We start from the raw sequence: 18,159 nt of genomic DNA, 5'->3' as shown, positions 1-18,159 counted from the left end.
TCATGCAAGGTTCCGCGTTAGGAGTTACAGACCAAGAAAGGGATCTGGGTGTCGTCGTCGATAATACACTGAAACCTTCTGCTCAGTGTGCTGCTGCGGCTCGGAAAGCGAATAGAATGTTGGGTATTAGGAAAGGTATGGAAAACAGGTGTGAGGATGTTATAATGCCGTTATATCGCTCCATGGTGCGACCGCACCTTGAGTAGTGTGTTCAATTCTGGTCACCGCACCTCAAGAAAGATATAGTGGAATTGGAAACGGTGTAGCGAAGGGCGACTAAAATGATAGCGGGGATGGGACGACTTCCCTATGAAGAAAGACTAAGGAGGCTAGGGCTTTTCAGTTTGGAGAAGAGACAGCTGAGGGGAGACATGATAGAGGTATATAAAATAATGAGTGGAGTGGAACAGGTGGATGTGAAGGTAAAATTATGTATCATACCTGATAATTTTCTTTCCATTAATCATAGCTGATCAATCCATAGACTGGTGGGTTGTGTCCATCTACCAGCAGGTGGAGATAGAGAGCAAACTTTTGCCTCCCTATATGTGGTCATGTGCTGCCGGAAACTCCTCAGTATGTCGATATCAAAGCTCCATCCGCAGGACTCAGCACTTAGAGAATTACACCCACGAAGGGACACTCTGCCCAGCTCACCACCGCCGAAACGGGGGAGGGGAATTAACCCAGCTCATCCCCACACAAGTGGGGGAGGGGAATCCGTCCAGCTCATCCCCGCGGAGCGGGGGAGGGACACCACACCCGCCGATGCGGGGGGATCTGGCTTATCCTGCAACCGCAACCGCGGGAGGAGCTGACTGACCCTAACACCGCCGAAGCGGGAGGGGTACAAAGCTGCCCTACAGCCGCACGAAGCGGGAGGGAGTGCCGGCAGAATTTAAATCTCAATCCAGCCCCGTAAAACGGAGGGGAGAGGAATGCAGCAGCTCACTGTAACACAAACTCGTCTCAACTCTTGAAGAATCCAAGTGAAAAAACTTGAACACGAAGTCTTTCTGAAGTAACTGAAGACTAAACTTGAACCTGAAATGCAACCAAAATAAAAACAGTACAGATATCTGGGAGGGGCTATGGATTGATCAGCTATGATTAATGGAAAGAAAATTATCAGGTATGATACATAATTTTACCTTCCATATCATCAAGCTGATCAATCCATAGACTGGTGGGATGTACCGAAGCAGTACTCACCCAGGGCGGGACATTGAAATCCCTGACCTCAACACTGAAGCTCCAAACCGGGCCTCCGCCCGTGCAGCCACAGTCAAGCGGTAATGCTTGGAGAATGTATGAGCCGAAGCCCAAGTTGCCGCCTTGCATATCTCTTCCAAGGAGACGGACCCGGCCTCTGCCATCGAGGCCGCCTGAGCTCTAGTGGAGTGAGCCTTCAGCTGGATAGGCGGCACCTTCCCCGCGGCCACATAAGCCGCTGCAATGGCTTCCTTGACCCATCTTGCCACTGTAGGCTTAGCAGCCTGCAGACCCTTACGAGGACCTGCAAACAGGACAAACAGATGATCCGATTTCCGGAACTCATTGGTCACTTCCAAGTATCTGATGATGACTCGTCTCACATCCAGATATTTAAGAGCAGAGTACTCCTCTGGGTAGTCCTCCCTACGAAAGGAAGGGAGACAGAGCTGCTGATTCACATGGAAGCGAGAAACAATCTTGGGCAGGAAGGAAGGCACTGTGCGAATAGTCACTCCTGCCTCAGTGAACTGCAGAAAGGGCTCTCGACATGAGAGCGCCTGGAGCTCGGAAACTCTTCTGGCTGAAGTGATAGCCACCAAAAAGACTGCTTTCAACGTCAGGTCTTTCAGAGATGCCCTCGACAAGGGTTCAAAAGGCGGCTTCTGCAATGCTCTTAGCACCAGGTTGAGATTCCACGCAGGCACCACTGAGTGCAGAGGAGGGCGCAGGTGATTAACTCCCTTGAGAAAGCGCACCACATCTGGCTGCGAAGCCAGGGAAGCACCCTTCAGGCGGCCCCTGAAGCAAGCCAGAGCCGCTACCTGGACTTTAAGGGAACTGAGCGACAGGCCTTTCTCCAGACCTTCCTGCAGGAACGCCAACACTGAAGAAATTGGAGCAGTGAAGGGAGAAAGTGAGCCTGCTTCACACCACGCTGCAAATATACGCCAAACCCTGGCGTAAGCAGTAGAAGTAGAGCGCTTCCTCGCTCTCAGCATAGTGGCGATGACCTTGTCTGAGAAGCCCTTCTTTCTCAGACGCTGCCGCTCAATAGCCAGGCCGTAAGACCAAAGGAGGAGGGATCCTCCATCACCACGGGACCCTGATGTAACAGGCCCTGTTCCACTGGCAGCCGCAGAGGATCGTCGACTGAGAGCCTGATCAAGTCCGCATACCAGGGACGTCTGGGCCAATCCGGACCCACCAGGATTACCCTGCCGGGATGCTTTGCCACCCGGTCTAGCACCCTGCCCAACATGGGCCAGGGCGGGAACACATAGAGAAGCTCTTGAGTCGGCCACTGTTGGAGAAGAGCATCTACTCCCAGGGATCGAGGGTCCCGTCCTCTGCTGAAAAAGCGCGGCACTTGGCAATTGGCCGATGACGCCATCAGATCTAGGCTCGGCTGGCCCCAGCGCTTCGTGATGTCCAAGAACGCCTGAGCAGATAGCTGCCACTCTCCGGGCTCCAAGGTATGGCGACTGAGAAAGTCCGCCTTGACATTCATGACTCCGGCAATGTGGGCCGCTGACAGCTGCTCCAGGTTCGCTTCTGCCCACTGGCATAGATTCATAGCCTCCTTGGCTAGAGGGGCGCTCTTGGTACCTCCCTGGCGGTTGACATAGGCCACAGCCGTGGCATTGTCCGACAGGACCCGTACCGGCTTCAACACCAGTACCGGGATGAACTCCAAAAGCGCCAACCGAATGGCTCTGAGTTCCAGGAGGTTGATAGACCACTTTGCCTCTGCAGGAGACCAGAGCCCCTGCGCTGTCCTTCCCAAGCAGTGGGCTCCCCAGCCCGACAAAGAGGCATCCGTCGTGACGACAATCCACTCCGGGGTCACCAGAGGCATTCCCGCAGACAACTTGTCTGTCTACATCCACCAGCTCAGCGCCTTGCGCACTGCTGGGTCCAAGGGAAGGCGCACAGCATAATCCTCCGACATCGGAGTCCAGCGCTGCAGCAGAGATTGTTGTAGTGGTCTCATATGAGCCCTGGCCCAGGGCACTACTTCCATCGTGGCCGTCATAGAGCCCAACAGCTGCACATAGTCCCAAGCCCGAAGAGGAGAGGCTACTAGGAACTGGTCCACCTGAGCCTGAAGCTTGACAATCCGATTGTCTGGCAGGAACACTCTGCCCACTTGGGTGTCGAATCGAACTCCCAGATACTCCAGGGACTGAGTCGGGCGCAGCTGGCTTTTCTCCCAGTTGATGATCCATCCCAGGGAGCTCAAAAGAGCAACTACCCGGTCCACAGCTTTGCCGCACTCTGCATAAGAGGGGGCTCGGATCAACCAGTCGTCCAGATAAGGATGGACTTGTACTCCTTCCTTTCGCAGGAAGGCCGCGATGACCACCATTACTTTGGAAAAGGTCCGCGGAGCAGTAGCCAACCCGAACGGGAGGGCTCTGAACTGGAAGTGTCGGCCCAGGACTGCAAAACGCAGAAAGCGTTGATGAGGCCAGATGGGAATATGCAAGTACGCTTCCTTGATGTCCAAGGATGCCAGGTACTCCCCTGCCTTCACTGCCGCTATAACAGAGCGGAGAGTCTCCATGCGAAAGTGCCGCACTTTCAAGGCCCGATTGACCCCTTTGAGGTCGAGGATAGGCCGGACAGAACCTCCTTTCTTTGGTACCACAAAGTAAATGGAGTAACGCCCCTTGCCAAGCTGACTTTCTGGCACCGGAACGACCGCACCCAGGCGGATCAGATTGTCCAAAGTCTGCTGCACTGCCACAGCTTTGACCGGAGACTTGCAGGGAGAGAGTACAAACCCGTCTCTTAAGGGTCGGCAGAACTCTAGCTTGTAGCCGTCTCTGATGACTTCCAGCACCCAAGCGTCTGAAGTTATTGTGGTCCACTCGCCCAGAAACGAGGACAGCCGTCCTCCAATCTGCACTGGGGCGTGGACCAAGGCCCCGTCATTGGGTACGAGACCCTGGGGGAGGACCGGAGGGAGCACCTCCGGGACGGCGGTCTCTGCGAAAGGAATGCTGCTTGGGGGAGAAATTCCTCTTAAAGGAAGAGGGGGCAGAGGAACCCGACCTGCCCGGGCGGTACCGACGGGCTTCCTGAAACCGTCCTCTGGAGGTACCGGGACGAGTACTAGCCCGAGCCCTGACCTCTGGTAACTTCTTGCCCTTAGACGTGCCGAAATCGGTCACGATTTTGTCCAGCTCGACCCCAAAGAGCAGCTTGCCTTTAAAAGGCAATCTAGCCAGGCGGGATTTAGAGGCGTGGTCAGCAGACCAATGTTTCAGCCAAAGCCACCGCTGCGCAGAGATTGTCTGAGCCATGCCTTTAGCTGAGGCCCTCAAGACATCATACAGCAAGTCTGCCAAATAGGCTAAGCCCGATTCCAGGGCCGGCCAATCAGCCCTCAAGGAATGATCCGAGGGGGAAGCCCGCTGCACCATAGTCAGGCACGCTCTGGCCACATAGGAGCCGCAAACTGAGGCCTGCAAACTTAAAGCAGCCGCCTCAAAGGACGACCTTAAGGCCGCCTCCAATCTTCTGTCTTGGGCGTCCTTTAGGGCCGTGCCACCTTCCACCGGCAACGCCGTTTTCTTAGTCACCGCAGTGATTAAAGAATCCACGGTAGGCCACAGATAGGCCTCACGTTCACTTTCAGTCAAAGGATAGAGGCGGGACATAGCCCTAGCCACTTTAAGGCTCGCTTCAGGGACATCCCATTGAGCCGAAATTAAGGTGTGCATGGCATCATGCACGTGGAAGGTTCTAGGCGGGCGCTTCGTCCCCAGCATAATGGCAGAGCCAACAGGGGCTGAGGGAGAGACGTCCTCCGGAGAGGAAATCTTCAAAGTGTCCATGGCCTGTATCAACAGGTTGGGCAAATCCTCTGAGCTAAAAAGCCGCGCTGCAGAGGGGTCATCCGCTCCATCCGAGCGGGGATCCGTCTCCTCCAAGGAATCCGCAAAGGACCGTTGGGAGAACTCAGATACGCTGCCCTCATCTACATCGGAGGAGACAAAGTCCTCCAAGGCCTGGGAATCAACCCGAGGGCGTTTACCTCTGGGAACCTCAACCTCTTTACCAGACGAGGGAGCAGGGGCAGCGTTTTGCATAAGGAAGGCCTGATGCAGCAGCAAAACAAACTCGGGGGAGAAACCCCCCAGACTGTGCACTTCCGCAGCCTGGGCTACAGCCCTAGACGCACCCTCAACCGGCGCTCGCAAGAGCGGGGGAGAGACATGCTGCGCATCCAAAATGGCGTCCGGCGCGACACTCCGCGAAGGAGCCGCGCGGGAAGAACGGCGCTTAACTTTAGCCGCTTTTGTGCCGTCGCCCAAATTAAGGGCGTTCATGGCATTAATGTCTCCAACCTCAAGGGCGGCCCAAGAAGAAGCCGTCCGAGCCGCGTGGCCGGCCAAGATGGCGGAGGCGAGGAGCGGGAGATGGGCGTTTATGGCGGGAAAAACCGCCACGCCGGAGGAAGGACCGGGACATTCATCGGTCACGAAACTGTCACCCAACAAGGGCGAATCAGGCTTTAAGACCCCCGCATCCCCTCTAGAAGCGCTCAAGCGATCCGGGGAGCGACTCTTTGCGTCCTCGCCCTCCGACGCCATATGCCACGAGGAGAAGAATCGGGGAACCCCCTGCCCGCTATAAAAAGGTAAAAATTACCTGCTTGCCGCTCCGAGCTGTAACGACCTGGTGTCCCAGTGAGTAGCTGCAATAAACGTTTAAATAAACGTCGAAATAAACGCCTTTAAGGACGTTCAAAATTGTTTTTTGTTTTTTTTTTTTAACGGAGCCAGCGGGAGGGGGGAGAAAAGGAGGGACCTGGCACCACCAGGTTTGCACTTGCTCAAAAGAGCCCTCAACCCCAGGCACTCAACAAAACCTAAGAATTAGGCTTGGAGGCCTAGCCAGAGCTGCTGCTGTGTGTGACCACCACCTGCTGAGATAGAGAACATACTGAGGAGTTTCCGGCAGCACATGACCACATATAGGGAGGCAAAAGTTTGCTCTCTATCTCCACCTGCTGGTAGATGGACACAACCCACCAGTCTATGGATTGATCAGCTTGATGATATGGAAGTGTCTGTTCACACTTTCCAAAAATACTAGGACTAGGGGGCATGCGATGAAACTAGTGTAGTAAATTTAAAACAAAACGGAGAAAATTTTTCTTCACCCAACGTGTAATTAAACTCTGGAATTCATTGCTGGAGAACGTGGTGAAGGCGGTTAGCTTGGCAGAGTTTAAAAAGGGGTTAGACGGTTTCCTAAAGGACAAGTCCATAAGCCGCTACTAAATGGACTTAGGAAAAATCCACAATTCCAGGAATAACATGTATAGAATGTTTGTACGTTTGGGAAGCTTGCCAGGTGCCCTTGGCCTGGATTGGCCGCTGTCGTGGACAGGATGCGGGGCTCGATGGACCCTTGGTCTTTTCCCAGTGAGGCATTACTTATGTACTTATGCCTTATGACAAAGCTATTTGCTGATGATGTGCTGCTCACTTTAGGGAATCCACAGACGTTGCTGCAGGAGTGATGCGCATTCTGAAGGATTATGGGAGGGTTTCAGGATTTAAAATTAAATTGGCAAAGTCTGAACTTTTAAATTTATCTTTGGGGAGGGAAGATATTACTTGGATATAAGCCCACTATACATTTCACTAGGCTTCTGTCCTTTCATTGGGCTTCTGGGTCTAGCTGACAGCCAAGAGGGAGGAATGCTAAATAGTAGTAGTAGTAATCTTTATAGGGCTAATTACCCATCTTTGCTGTGTGTGCTTTGTGCAGATTTAGATAAGTGGGAGCACCTTCGTATTTCTTGGCTGGGTAAGGTTCATGTGGTTAAAATGATAGATATACAGTGGGGGAAATAAGTATTTGATCCCTTGCTGATTTTGTAAGTTTGCCCACTGACAAAGACATGAGCAGCCCATAATTGAAGGGTAGGTTATTGGTAACAGTGAGAGATAGCACATCACAAATTAAATCCAGAAAATCACATTGTGGAAAGTATATGAATTTATTTGCATTCTGCAGAGGGAAATAAGTATTTAATCCCTCTGGCAAACAAGACCTAATACTTGGTGGCAAAACCCTTGTTGGCAAGCACAGCGGTCAGACGTCTTCTGTAGTTGATGATAAGGTTTGCACACATGTCAGGAGGAATTTTGGTCCACTCCTCTTTGCAGATCATCTCTAAATCATTAAGAGTTCTGGGCTGTCGCTTGGCAACTCGCAGCTTCAGCTCCCTCCATAAGTTTTCAATGGGATTAAGGTCTGGTGACTGGCTAGGCCACTCCATGACCCTAATGTGCTTCTTCCTGAGCCACTCCTTTGTTGCCTTGGCTGTATGTTTTGGGTCATTGTCGTGCTGGAAGACCCAGCCACGACCCATTTTTAAGGCCCTGGCGGAGGGAAGGAGGTTGTCACTCAGAATTGTACGGTACATGGCCCCATCCATTCTCCCATTGATGCGGTGAAGTAGTCCTGTGCACTTAGCAGAGAAACACCCCCAAAACATAACATTTCCACCTCCATGCTTGACAGTGGGGACGGTGTTCTTTGGGTCATAGGCAGCATTTCTCTTCCTCCAAACACGGCGAGTTGAGTTCATGCCAAAGAGCTCAATTTTTGTCTCATCTGACCACAGCACCTTCTCCCAATCACTCTCGGCATCATCCAGGTGTTCACTGGCAAACTTCAGACGGGCCGTCACATGTGCCTTCCGGAGCAGGGGGACCTTGCGGGCACTGCAGGATTGCAATCCGTTATGTCGTAATGTGTTACCAATGGTTTTCGTGGTGACAGTGGTCCCAGCTGCCTTGAGATCATTGACAAGTTCCCCCCTTGTAGTTGTAGGCTGATTTCTAACCTTCCTCATGATCAAGGATACCCCACGAGGTGAGATTTTGCGTGGAGCCCCAGATCTTTGTCGATTGACAGTCATTTTGTACTTCTTCCATTTTCTTACTATGGCACCAACAGTTGTCTCCTTCTCGCCCAGCGTCTTACTGATGGTTTTGTAGCCCATTCCAGCCTTGTGCAGGTGTATGATCTTGTCCCTGACATCCTTAGACAGCTCCTTGCTCTTGGCCATTTTGTAGAGGTTAGAGTCTGACTGATTCACTGAGTCTGTGGACAGGTGTCTTTCATACAGGTGACCATTGCCGACAGCTGTCTGTCATGCAGGTAACGAGTTGATTTGGAGCATCTACCTGGTCTGTAGGGGCCAGATCTCTTACTGGTTGGTGGGGGATCAAATACTTATTTCCCTCTGCAGAATGCAAATAAATTCATATACTTTCCACAATGTGATTTTCCGGATTTAATTTGTGATGTGCTATCTCTCACTGTTACCAATAACCTACCCTTCAATTATGGGCTGCTCATGTCTTTGTCAGTGGGCAAACTTACAAAATCAGCAAGGGATCAAATACTTATTTCCCCCACTGTAATAGCTTGGGTAGTACTCCCTATAGTCTTAAAAGATACATTCTTCAGGCCTGTACATCATAGAGTTATTTCAATATACCTGGAGAAATAAACCACCAATGGTTCCAAGAACAGTGATGTTTCAATTTAAGGGGCAGGGTGGCATGGCAGTCCCAAATTTTAATTATTTAGCGGCTCAACTGAAATTTTTGGTAGCCTGGCAGAAAGACGTACATAAAAAGAGTTAGGTACAGATGGATCAGCAATTAATATGCTAAGGTGAATCTGTATTTATTGCTTTGTCATCCATAAAAACCGTTGAAACATAAGAGTTGGGTACAGATGGAACAGCATATGCTGGGAGCAAGGCCTTTAAGCTTGGATTCCTTGGTTATCCAAGGGAGACATACAGGCGATATATGCAAGTGGGTTAGTCCCATTATGGCCTTACCTTTAGGAATCTGGGTGTGTACTAGGAAGCGCTTTTTCCAAGCTACTCCCATTAGGGTTGTGGAGGAATCTGCATCGGGTCAGTCTGATGCACGTTATGTCACATGGACTGGTTTAGACTTGACACAGTTGGAACATTTAGTTGACGAAGGAGGGGTGGTTCCGCTCTCTGAGCAGGAAGAGGAATATGGCTTGACCATGGATGTTTTGTATCACTATAGGCAAGTGTCTGATTTTATACGCCTAAGTGTCTGATTTTATAGGCGGACGAGATGTTAGGGCTCTCACCCAGGACACTACTTTACTGGAAGGAGCTACGCAAGGGGGGGGGGGGGGGGGTGGAGGTAGAGGATGCATATCCAGATTTTACAAGCCTTACTCCAAACAGGATACACCACCTATCAAATATGTTCGGGGACAGGAGCAGGTGCTAGGGCACAATTATACTACACAGGAGTGTGAGAGAATATTTAAAAAGGTTAAAGTTTTGATAGCGAATAATATGATGAAAATGGTTATAAAGTGTTATATATGTGGTACCTCACTCCAGATCACTTGCATTCCATTTATCCATCTTCCTCTGCCCTGTGCTGGTGCAATTGTGGACTTGGGGGTACTTTTATCCATATTTAGTGGGACTGCCCCCAAGCACAGCACTACTGGATCATGTTTTTGGGTTACTTCAGGAAATTTTGGAAATACTGCTGCAGGCATACATGGGTTGTAACCTATTGAATATTAAATCTCCAGAGCTGCCGAGCAAGTATTAGAAATTTACTTTTAATATGACTGACGTCTTGCCCTGGCAGCAGTCTGGAAACAACCATAGCTTCCCTGTGTGTCAACATCTGGTCTCTAAAGTAGACTTCGTATGCTGTGTGAATAAGTTAACAGCGCTACGCAGGAATAGACTGCATTCATTTGCCAAGATTTGGTATCCACTCATTCAGTGGAGAACTGACATGACACACTTAATGCCAGGTGACTGGGATTTCCCTTGGAACTGCTGGGTGCTTTACGCGGGGTGGGGAGGGGTTGGAGCTGGGGAAGTAGTTCTTGGAAGAAGTAGCTGGGTCTTGCCTTGGGATTTGGTTGGTATTGTACGACTTTAGAAGGTATTCGCTAGCTGGTTTGTATTATGCTGTGTTATTTCCTCTGTTGTGTTTTTTTTTAGTTCAATAAAATCTTTATATAAATAAAATAAAATTTTAAAAAAGGGTTTGAACAAGTTCCTGGAAGAAAAATTCATAGTCTGTTGTCCAGGCAGATATGGGGAAGCCACTGCTTGCCCTAAGATTGGTAGCATGGAATGTCGCTACTATTTGGGTTTGTCAGGTACTTGTGAACTGGATTGGCCACTATTGAAAACAAGATGCAGGGCTAGATGGACCACTGGTCTGATCCAGTATGGCTATTCTTATGTTCATTAGTCACACACTTTTTCTTTTGTAGAACACTACAGTAGGCTAATATACAAACAATACCACAGGTACCAAAACGTTAAAATCAATAATGTACATTTAATAAGTTCACACCTCTAGCACAAACGTTTGTGGTGATCAGGACCTTCTCTTTCCCATCACGAAATCTCTGAATTACAGCGGCACGCTGTTCAACATCAAGTTCACCGCTCAATAAGGCCACCTGGTGCCCATCCTTCGCCATCTCTTGAGATAGCCATTTTGCAATTCTGCGGGTCTGGAAAAAAAATGAAAAAGCAGTTGCAAAGATGGCACCCAAATGAAACTGCTGCTCCTATTTATCTAACACTTGGAGCATGGAAGCTTCAACTTTCTGCCAGTTGTGTTTGGCTTTTACACCTACCCTTCCACAAATACTTTAAAAAAAAAATCATTAAACTTCTCCTTTGCATCAAATTGACAAAACTACACCATATTCATGTGAACATGAGGATTTGGCTTCAAGGGAAAGAAAAAAAAATTCTTGCCACAGCAAGGTCACAGAAGTGAGCAACATCAGATGATGTCAATATGAACTAGCTCTTAGAGCTCAGTAAAAACCAAGGTGAAATTTCTAGGCATAAGTGAGACCCTCCCATACAACTATTTCTGCTTAGACATCTCCTCAATCAACTGCATCTCTCTGGGAAGGTGGGTGAATTGTGCTACTGATTTATCTTGCTGTCTATGAAGAACGTCCACTACAGGTGAACAATTTCACTTTCTTGGCTAACAAGATGAGTCAGTCACACAAATGGAGAATTTCACAGCTGACGATTTACCTAATTGTGATTTGTATGATTGATCTGGTAGGGTAAGCCAGTAGATAGTTAAGTAAGCTTATAGAACTGCTTCTCCACATATACTGTGTCTCTTATATTGTTACCTAACTTTTTCAAGCCCAAAGATCACCTACATTTTCAAAACTGTTGTGCAAAATTCCATCCTCCCTGAAGCAGGATATATGGGAAAGGACTCACAGTCCAAAAGAGATGCTAGGGAAGCAATGAAAGCCCTACCACAGGCTTAAAGGACTCAAAGGAGGTGCTCAGGAGGGGAAAGAAAAGGAAATATTACGTGCAGTGTGAGAGATGCATAAAGCATGGCCTGGGACTGCAAGCCCCCTGTGAGATTTAGGTATTGCTCTCACTGTTTAGCAGTCCATTACAAATAAAAATACACTGGGGCCAATATTCAGACCACGGGAAACAGTCCAGCTAATTCCCGCCGGGCCATTTAAGGTGACCGGTGTTGAATATCTGATTTATTTATGATAAAGGGGATAGAACTCCTCTCATTTGATGAAATGCTAAAGAGGTTAGGGCTCTTCAGCTTCGAAAAGCGACAGATTAGGGGTGATATGACCGAGTCTACAAAATCCTGAGTGGTGTAGAATGAGCAGAAGCAAACTGACTTTTTACTCTTTCAAAAGTACAAAGACTACAGGACACTCAAGGAAGTTACGTGGAAACACTTAAATAGTAGGAAATATTTTTTTAACTCAACGAATAATTAAGCTCTGGAACTCTTTGCCAGAAGATGTAGTAACAGCAGTTAGTGTATCTGGGTTTAAAAAAGGTTTGTACAAGTTCCTGGAGGAAAACTCCATAGTCTGCTATTAAAAGACATGAGGAAGCCACTGCTTGCCCTGGGATTGGTAGCATCGAATGTTGCTACTATTTGGGTTTCTGCCAAGTACTTGGGACCTGGATCAGCCACTGTTGGAAACAGGATAGTAGGCTAGATGGACCATTGGTCTGACCAGTATGGCTATTCTTATGTTCTCTTAAGCCAATATTCAGCACTAGCCAGTTAAGTTTAAACTGGACTTAGACAGGCCTGCTATTTCGGTGGCCCAATTTATCCACCAAACTTAGCCGGTGTTGCACTGAATATTAGAAGATACCTGGTTATATCACACGATGAAACCAGTTAGCTGCTAAGCGCTGACCGGGAATATTCAGCAAGAGATAACCGGCTATCTCCTGCTGAGTATTTGCAGATAGCCGGTTAAGTGCTATTTAACTGGCTAGGATCTGTTCCTGGCCGGTTAAATAGCACTGAAGATCGGTGTGGTGGGGGGGTATACAGAGAAAGCTAGATAGGATAATGCCCCTAGAAAATAGTTCTATACACTTTGCCCACTGTTACTAAACTGATTATGTGGGATTTAAAGGGGGGGGGGGGTTAACTCAGCTTGAAGTAGCTTACCTGACAAAAAATTATAGCCTGAGCAATGGTAATGGTACCATATATGTTGCACAGGGCTCGATACTTCTGCTCTTTGTTCTCACATGGGTCAAAAAACTGCCTTATATTATCCAGAGTTAGCTCTTCTTTGCGTAATTTTATTATGTTAGCATCAGAGATAAGCCGATTGGCAAAAACCCAAACAGAGTCCTCAAATGTTGCTGAGAATAGGAGCATCTGACAATCCTTTGGCAGACTTCTGCAAGATAAAAAAGCAAGCACAGGAATCAGCAAAAGCTCCAACCTCACCACTACACTTACGGATATTTAAGCACTTATATTGTAACTTCTGGGGAAAGAATCTTCCATCTATTGGAAGGTTCCATACACACCAACACTGAATATTTAAAGAAGACTTACTCTCTATGCAACAGTAATCTAAGCAAACAAAATTCCATTTTTTAAAGTTTAACAGTAGAAAGTACCCTGAAATAACCATTATGCTTGCCAAGGATACCATACATTTTACTATTTTACACTTCTAACAAGATATTTGGAATTAAAACAAGTAAAATGCTGCTAATAGCATATTGCTGAAGGAAGAAGCCACATACCGACGTCTTTAATTGCCTAAACTATCTTAACTCTATATACATAAGTATATAAGTAATGCCACACTGGGAAAAGACCAAGGGTCCATCGAGCCCAGCATCCTGTCCACGACAGCGGCCAATCCAGGTCAAGGGCACCTGGCAAGCTTCCCAAACATACAAACATTCTATACATGTTATTCCTGGAATTGTGGATTTTTCCTAAGTCCATTTAGTAGTGGTTTATGGACTTGTCCTTTAGGAAACCGTCTAACCCCTTTTTAAACTCTGCCAAGCTAACCAACTTCACCACGTTCTCCGGCAACGAATTCCAGAGTTTAATTACGCGTTGGGTGAAGAAAATTTTTCTCTGATTTGTTTTAAATTTACTACACTGTAGTTTCATTGCATGCCCCCTAGTCCTAGTATTTTTTGAAAGCGTGAACAGACGCTTCACATCCACCTGTTCCACTCCACTCATTATTTTAAATACCTCTATTATGTCTCCCCTCAGCCGTCTCTTCTCCAAGCTGAAAAGCCCTAGCCTCCTTTAGTCTTTCTTCATAGGGAAGTCGTCCCACCCCCGCTATCATTTTAGTCGCCCTTTGCTGCACCTTTTCCAATTCCACTATATCTTTCTTGAGATGCGGTGACCAGAACTGAACATAATACTCAAGGTGCGGTCGCACCATGGAGCGATATAACAGCATTAGTTTCAGTGTATTATCGACGACACCCAGATCCCTTTCTTGGTCCGTTGCTCCTAACGTGGAACCTTGCATGACATAGCTATAATTCGGGTTCTTTTTTCCCATATGCATCACCTTGCACTTGCTCACATTAAACGCCATCTGCCATTTAACCGCCCAGTCTCGTAAGGTCCTTCTGTAATTTTTCACAATCCCGTCGCGAGTTAAAGACTTTGAATAACTTTGTGTCATCAGCAACTTTGTGTTTGTTTACTCCTTCAAAGAATTGAAGTAAATTGGTCAGGCAAGATTTCCCCATAGAAAAGCCGTTCAATCATACACCAAATAAAGCCTACATTTCTTCTCAATGTGTGGGAAGTCAATGTATCCGAATAAAAGGTATGGGAATATTATGGTGATACCATAAACACAGCATGATCTTACATCCATTCACCAGATCCATTATTATAAAGTAAGTAAATTGGTAGCCTTTTTTTGTTTTTTTGTTAACAGCTAACTCCCATTCTACTAACTGATGAAATGAATTGTGCTGCTTGTTCTGTCCCCCGACAGCCTTGCACTAGTTCATAACGTGATCCTGAAATGTGTGTAATGCCTTTACTGTTATTCTCATTTCTAAGGACTTTAGCTGCCACAGTCTCTCATTGCAAAGATACAGTGAATGATACATACCCGTAGCAGGTGTTCTCCGAGGACAGCAGGCTGATTGTTCTCACGACTGGGTGACGTCCGTGGCAGCCCCCACCAACCGGAAGAAGCTTCGCGGGCTGTCCGCACGCAGGGCACGCCCACCGCGCATGCGCGGCCGTCTTCCCGCCCGTGCGTGACCATTCCCGCCAGTTGAATGACAAGCAAAAATGATGAAACGCAACTCCAAAGGGGAGGAGGGAGGGTAGGTGAGAACAATCAGCCTGCTGTCCTCGGAGAACACCTGCTACAGGTATGTATCATTCACTTTCTCCGAGGACAAGCAGGCTGCTTGTTCTCACGACTGGGGTATCCCTAGCTCTCAGGCTCACTCAAAACAAGAACCCAGGTCAATTGAACCTCGCAACGGCGAGGGTACAACAGAAAATTGACCTACAAAGAACAACTAACAGTGTAGCCTGACCAGAATAAATTCGGGTCCTGGAGGGTGGAGTTGGATTTACACCCCAAACAGATTCTGCAGCATCGACTGCCCGAACCGACTGTCGCGTCGGGTATCCTGCTGGAGGCAGTAATGTGATGTGAATGTGTGGACAGATGACCACATCGCAGCCTTGCAAATCTCTTCAATCGTGGCTGACTTCAAGTGAGCCACCGACGCTGCCATGGCTCTGACACTATGAGCCGTGACATGACCCTCTAGAGTCAGCCCAGCCTGGGCATAAGTGAAGGAAATGCAATCTGCTAGCCAATTGGAGATGGTGCGTTTCCCGACAGCGACCCCTAGCCTGTTAGGGTCGAAAGAAACAAACAATTGGGCGGACTGTCTGTGGGGCTGTGTCCGCTCCAAGTAGAAGGCCAATGCTCTCTTGCAGTCCAATGTGTGCAACTGACGTTCAGCAGGGCGGGTATGCGGCCTGGGGAAGAATGTTGGCAAGACAATTGACTGGTTAAGATGGAACTCCGACACCACCTTCGGCAGGAACTTTGGGTGGGTGCGGAGCACTACTCTGTTGTGATGAAATTTAGTATAAAGGAGCATGAGCTACCAGGGCTTGAAGCTCACTGACCCTACGAGCTGAAGTAACTGCCACCAAGAAAATGACCTTCCAGGTCAAGTACTTCAGATGGCAGGTATTCAGTGGCTCAAAAGGAGGTTTCATCAGCTGGGTGAGGACGACGTTGAGATCCCATGACACTGTAGGAGGCTTGATCGGGGGCTTTGACAAAAGCAAGCCTCTCATGAATCGAACGACTAAAGGCTCTCCAGAGATGGCTTTACCTTCCACACGATAATGGTAAGCACTAATCGCACTAAGGTGATTCCTTACTGAGTTGGTCTTGAGGCCAGACTCTGATAAGTGCAGAAGGTATTCAAGCAGGTTCTGTGCAGGGCAAGAACGAGGTTCTAGGGCCTTGCTCTCACACCAGACGACAAACCTCCTCCACTTGAAAAAGTAACTCTTTTTAGTGGAATCCTTCCTAGAGGCAAGCAAGACACGGGAGACACCCTCAGACAGACCCAACGCAGTGAAGTCTACGCCCTCAACATCCAGGCCATGAGAGCCAGGGACTGAAGGTTGGGGTGCAGCAACGCTCCGTCGTTCTGCGAAATGAGAGTCGGAAAACACTCCAATCTCCACGGTTCTTCGGAGGACAACTCCAGAAGAAGAGGGAACCAGATCTGACGGGGCCAAAAGGGCGCTATCAGAATCATGGTGCCGCGGTCTTGCTTGAGCTTCAGTAAGGTCTTCCCCACCAAAGGTATGGGAGGATAAGTATACAGGAGGCCGGTCCCCCAATGGAGGAGAAAGGCATCAGACGCTAGCCTGCCGTGTGCCTGTAGTCTGGAACAGAACAGAGGCAGCTTGTGGTTGGCCTGAGAGGCGAAAAGGTCCACCGAGGGGGTGCCCCACTCTCGGAAGATCTTGCGTACCACTCTGGCATGGAGCGACCACTTGTGCGGTTGCATGACTCTGCTCAGTCTGTCGGCCAGACTGTTGTTTACGCCTGCCAGGTATGTGGCTTGGAGGAGCATGCCGAACTGGCAAGCCCAACTCCACATCCCGACGGCTTCCTGACACAAGGGGCGAGATCCGGTGCCCCCCTGCTTGTTGGTGTAATACATTGCAACCTGATTGTCTGTCCGAATTTGGATAATTTGGCAGGACAGCCGATCTCTGAAAGCCTTCAGTGCGTTCCAGATCGCTCGGAGCTCCAGGAGGTTGATCTGCAGATCCTTTTCCTGGAGGGACCACAGACCCTGGGTGTGAAGCCCATCGACATGAGCTCCCCATCCCAGGCGAGATGCATCCGTCGTCAGCACTTTCGTGGGCTGCGGAATTTGGAATGGACGTCCCAGGGTCAAATTGGTCCGAATGGTCCACCAGAGCAGTGAAGTGCGGCAACAGGTGGAGAGGCGGATGACATCTTCTAGATTCCTGGTGGCTTGAAACCACTGGGAAGCTAGGGTCCATTGAGCAGATCTCATGTGAAGACGGGCCATGGGAGTCACATGGACTGTGGAGGCCATATGACCCAGAAGTCTCAACATCTGCCGAGCTGTGACCTGCTGAGACGCTCTGGTCTGCGAAGCCAGGGACAGGAGGTTGTTGGCCCTCGCTTCGGGAAGGAAGGCCCGAGCCGTCTGGGTATTCAGCAGGGCTCCTATGAATTCCAGAGACTGTGTTAGCTGGAGATGGGACTTTGGGTAATTTATCACAAACCCCAGCAGCTCCAGGAGTTGAATAGTGCATTGCATAGACCGGAGGGCTCCCGCCTCCGAGGTGTTCTTGACCAGCCAATCGTCGAGATATGGGAACACGTGCACTCCCAGCTTGCGTAGATATGCCGCTACCACCACGAGGCACTTGGTGAACACTCGTGGGGCAGAGGCGAGCCCAAAGGGCAGCACACAATACTGAAAGTGCCGTGCGCCCAGGCGGAATCTGAGATACTGTCTGTGAGCTGGCAGTATCGGGATGCGAGTGTATGCGTCCTTTAAATCCAGGGAACATAGCCAATCGTTTTTCTGAATCATTGGCAGAAGGGTGCCCAAGGAAAGCATCCTGAACTTCTCTTTGACCAGGAATTTGTTCAGGCCTCTCATGTCTAGGATGGGACGCATCCCCTCTGTTTTCTTTTCCACAAGGAAGTACCTGGAATAGAATCCCTGCCCTTCTTGCCCGGGTGGTACGGGCTCGACCGCATTGGCGCTGAGAAGGGCGGAGAGTTCCTCTGCAAGTACCTGCTTGTGATGGGAGCTGAAGGATTGAGCTCCCGGTGGGCAATTTGGAGGCAGGGAGGCCAAATTCAGGGCGTATCCGCACCACACTATTTGGAGAACCCACTGGTCGGAGGTTATGAGAGGCCACCTTTGGTGAAAAAATTTTAACCTCCCTCCGACCGGCAGATCGTCCGGTACGGACACTTTGAGGGCGGCTATGTTCCCGTGGATCCAGTCAAAAG

The 18,159-nt window shown here is 49.0% G+C and overlaps 1 protein-coding gene across 1 annotated transcript in view; it reads right to left on the bottom strand.

The window, feature by feature from the left end:
- DDX25 (DEAD-box helicase 25) overlaps positions 1-18,159 on the bottom strand; it is a 139,151-nt gene that overhangs the window by 20,656 nt on the left and 100,336 nt on the right. Inside the window, exons 9-10 of the mRNA XM_030220992.1 lie at positions 12,765-13,002; positions 10,629-10,791 (exon numbers count right to left, since the gene is read on the bottom strand). Of these exons, the coding sequence (XP_030076852.1) occupies positions 10,629-10,791; positions 12,765-13,002 (401 nt within the window). The remainder of the gene's footprint in view (positions 1-10,628; positions 10,792-12,764; positions 13,003-18,159) is intronic.

Source organism: Microcaecilia unicolor, chromosome 12 (genome assembly GCF_901765095.1).
Source record: "Microcaecilia unicolor chromosome 12, aMicUni1.1, whole genome shotgun sequence".
NCBI classification, from domain to species: domain Eukaryota; kingdom Metazoa; phylum Chordata; class Amphibia; order Gymnophiona; family Siphonopidae; genus Microcaecilia; species Microcaecilia unicolor.
Note: the sequence above shows the minus strand (reverse complement) of the source record. Positions and strands in the feature narration are given on the sequence as shown.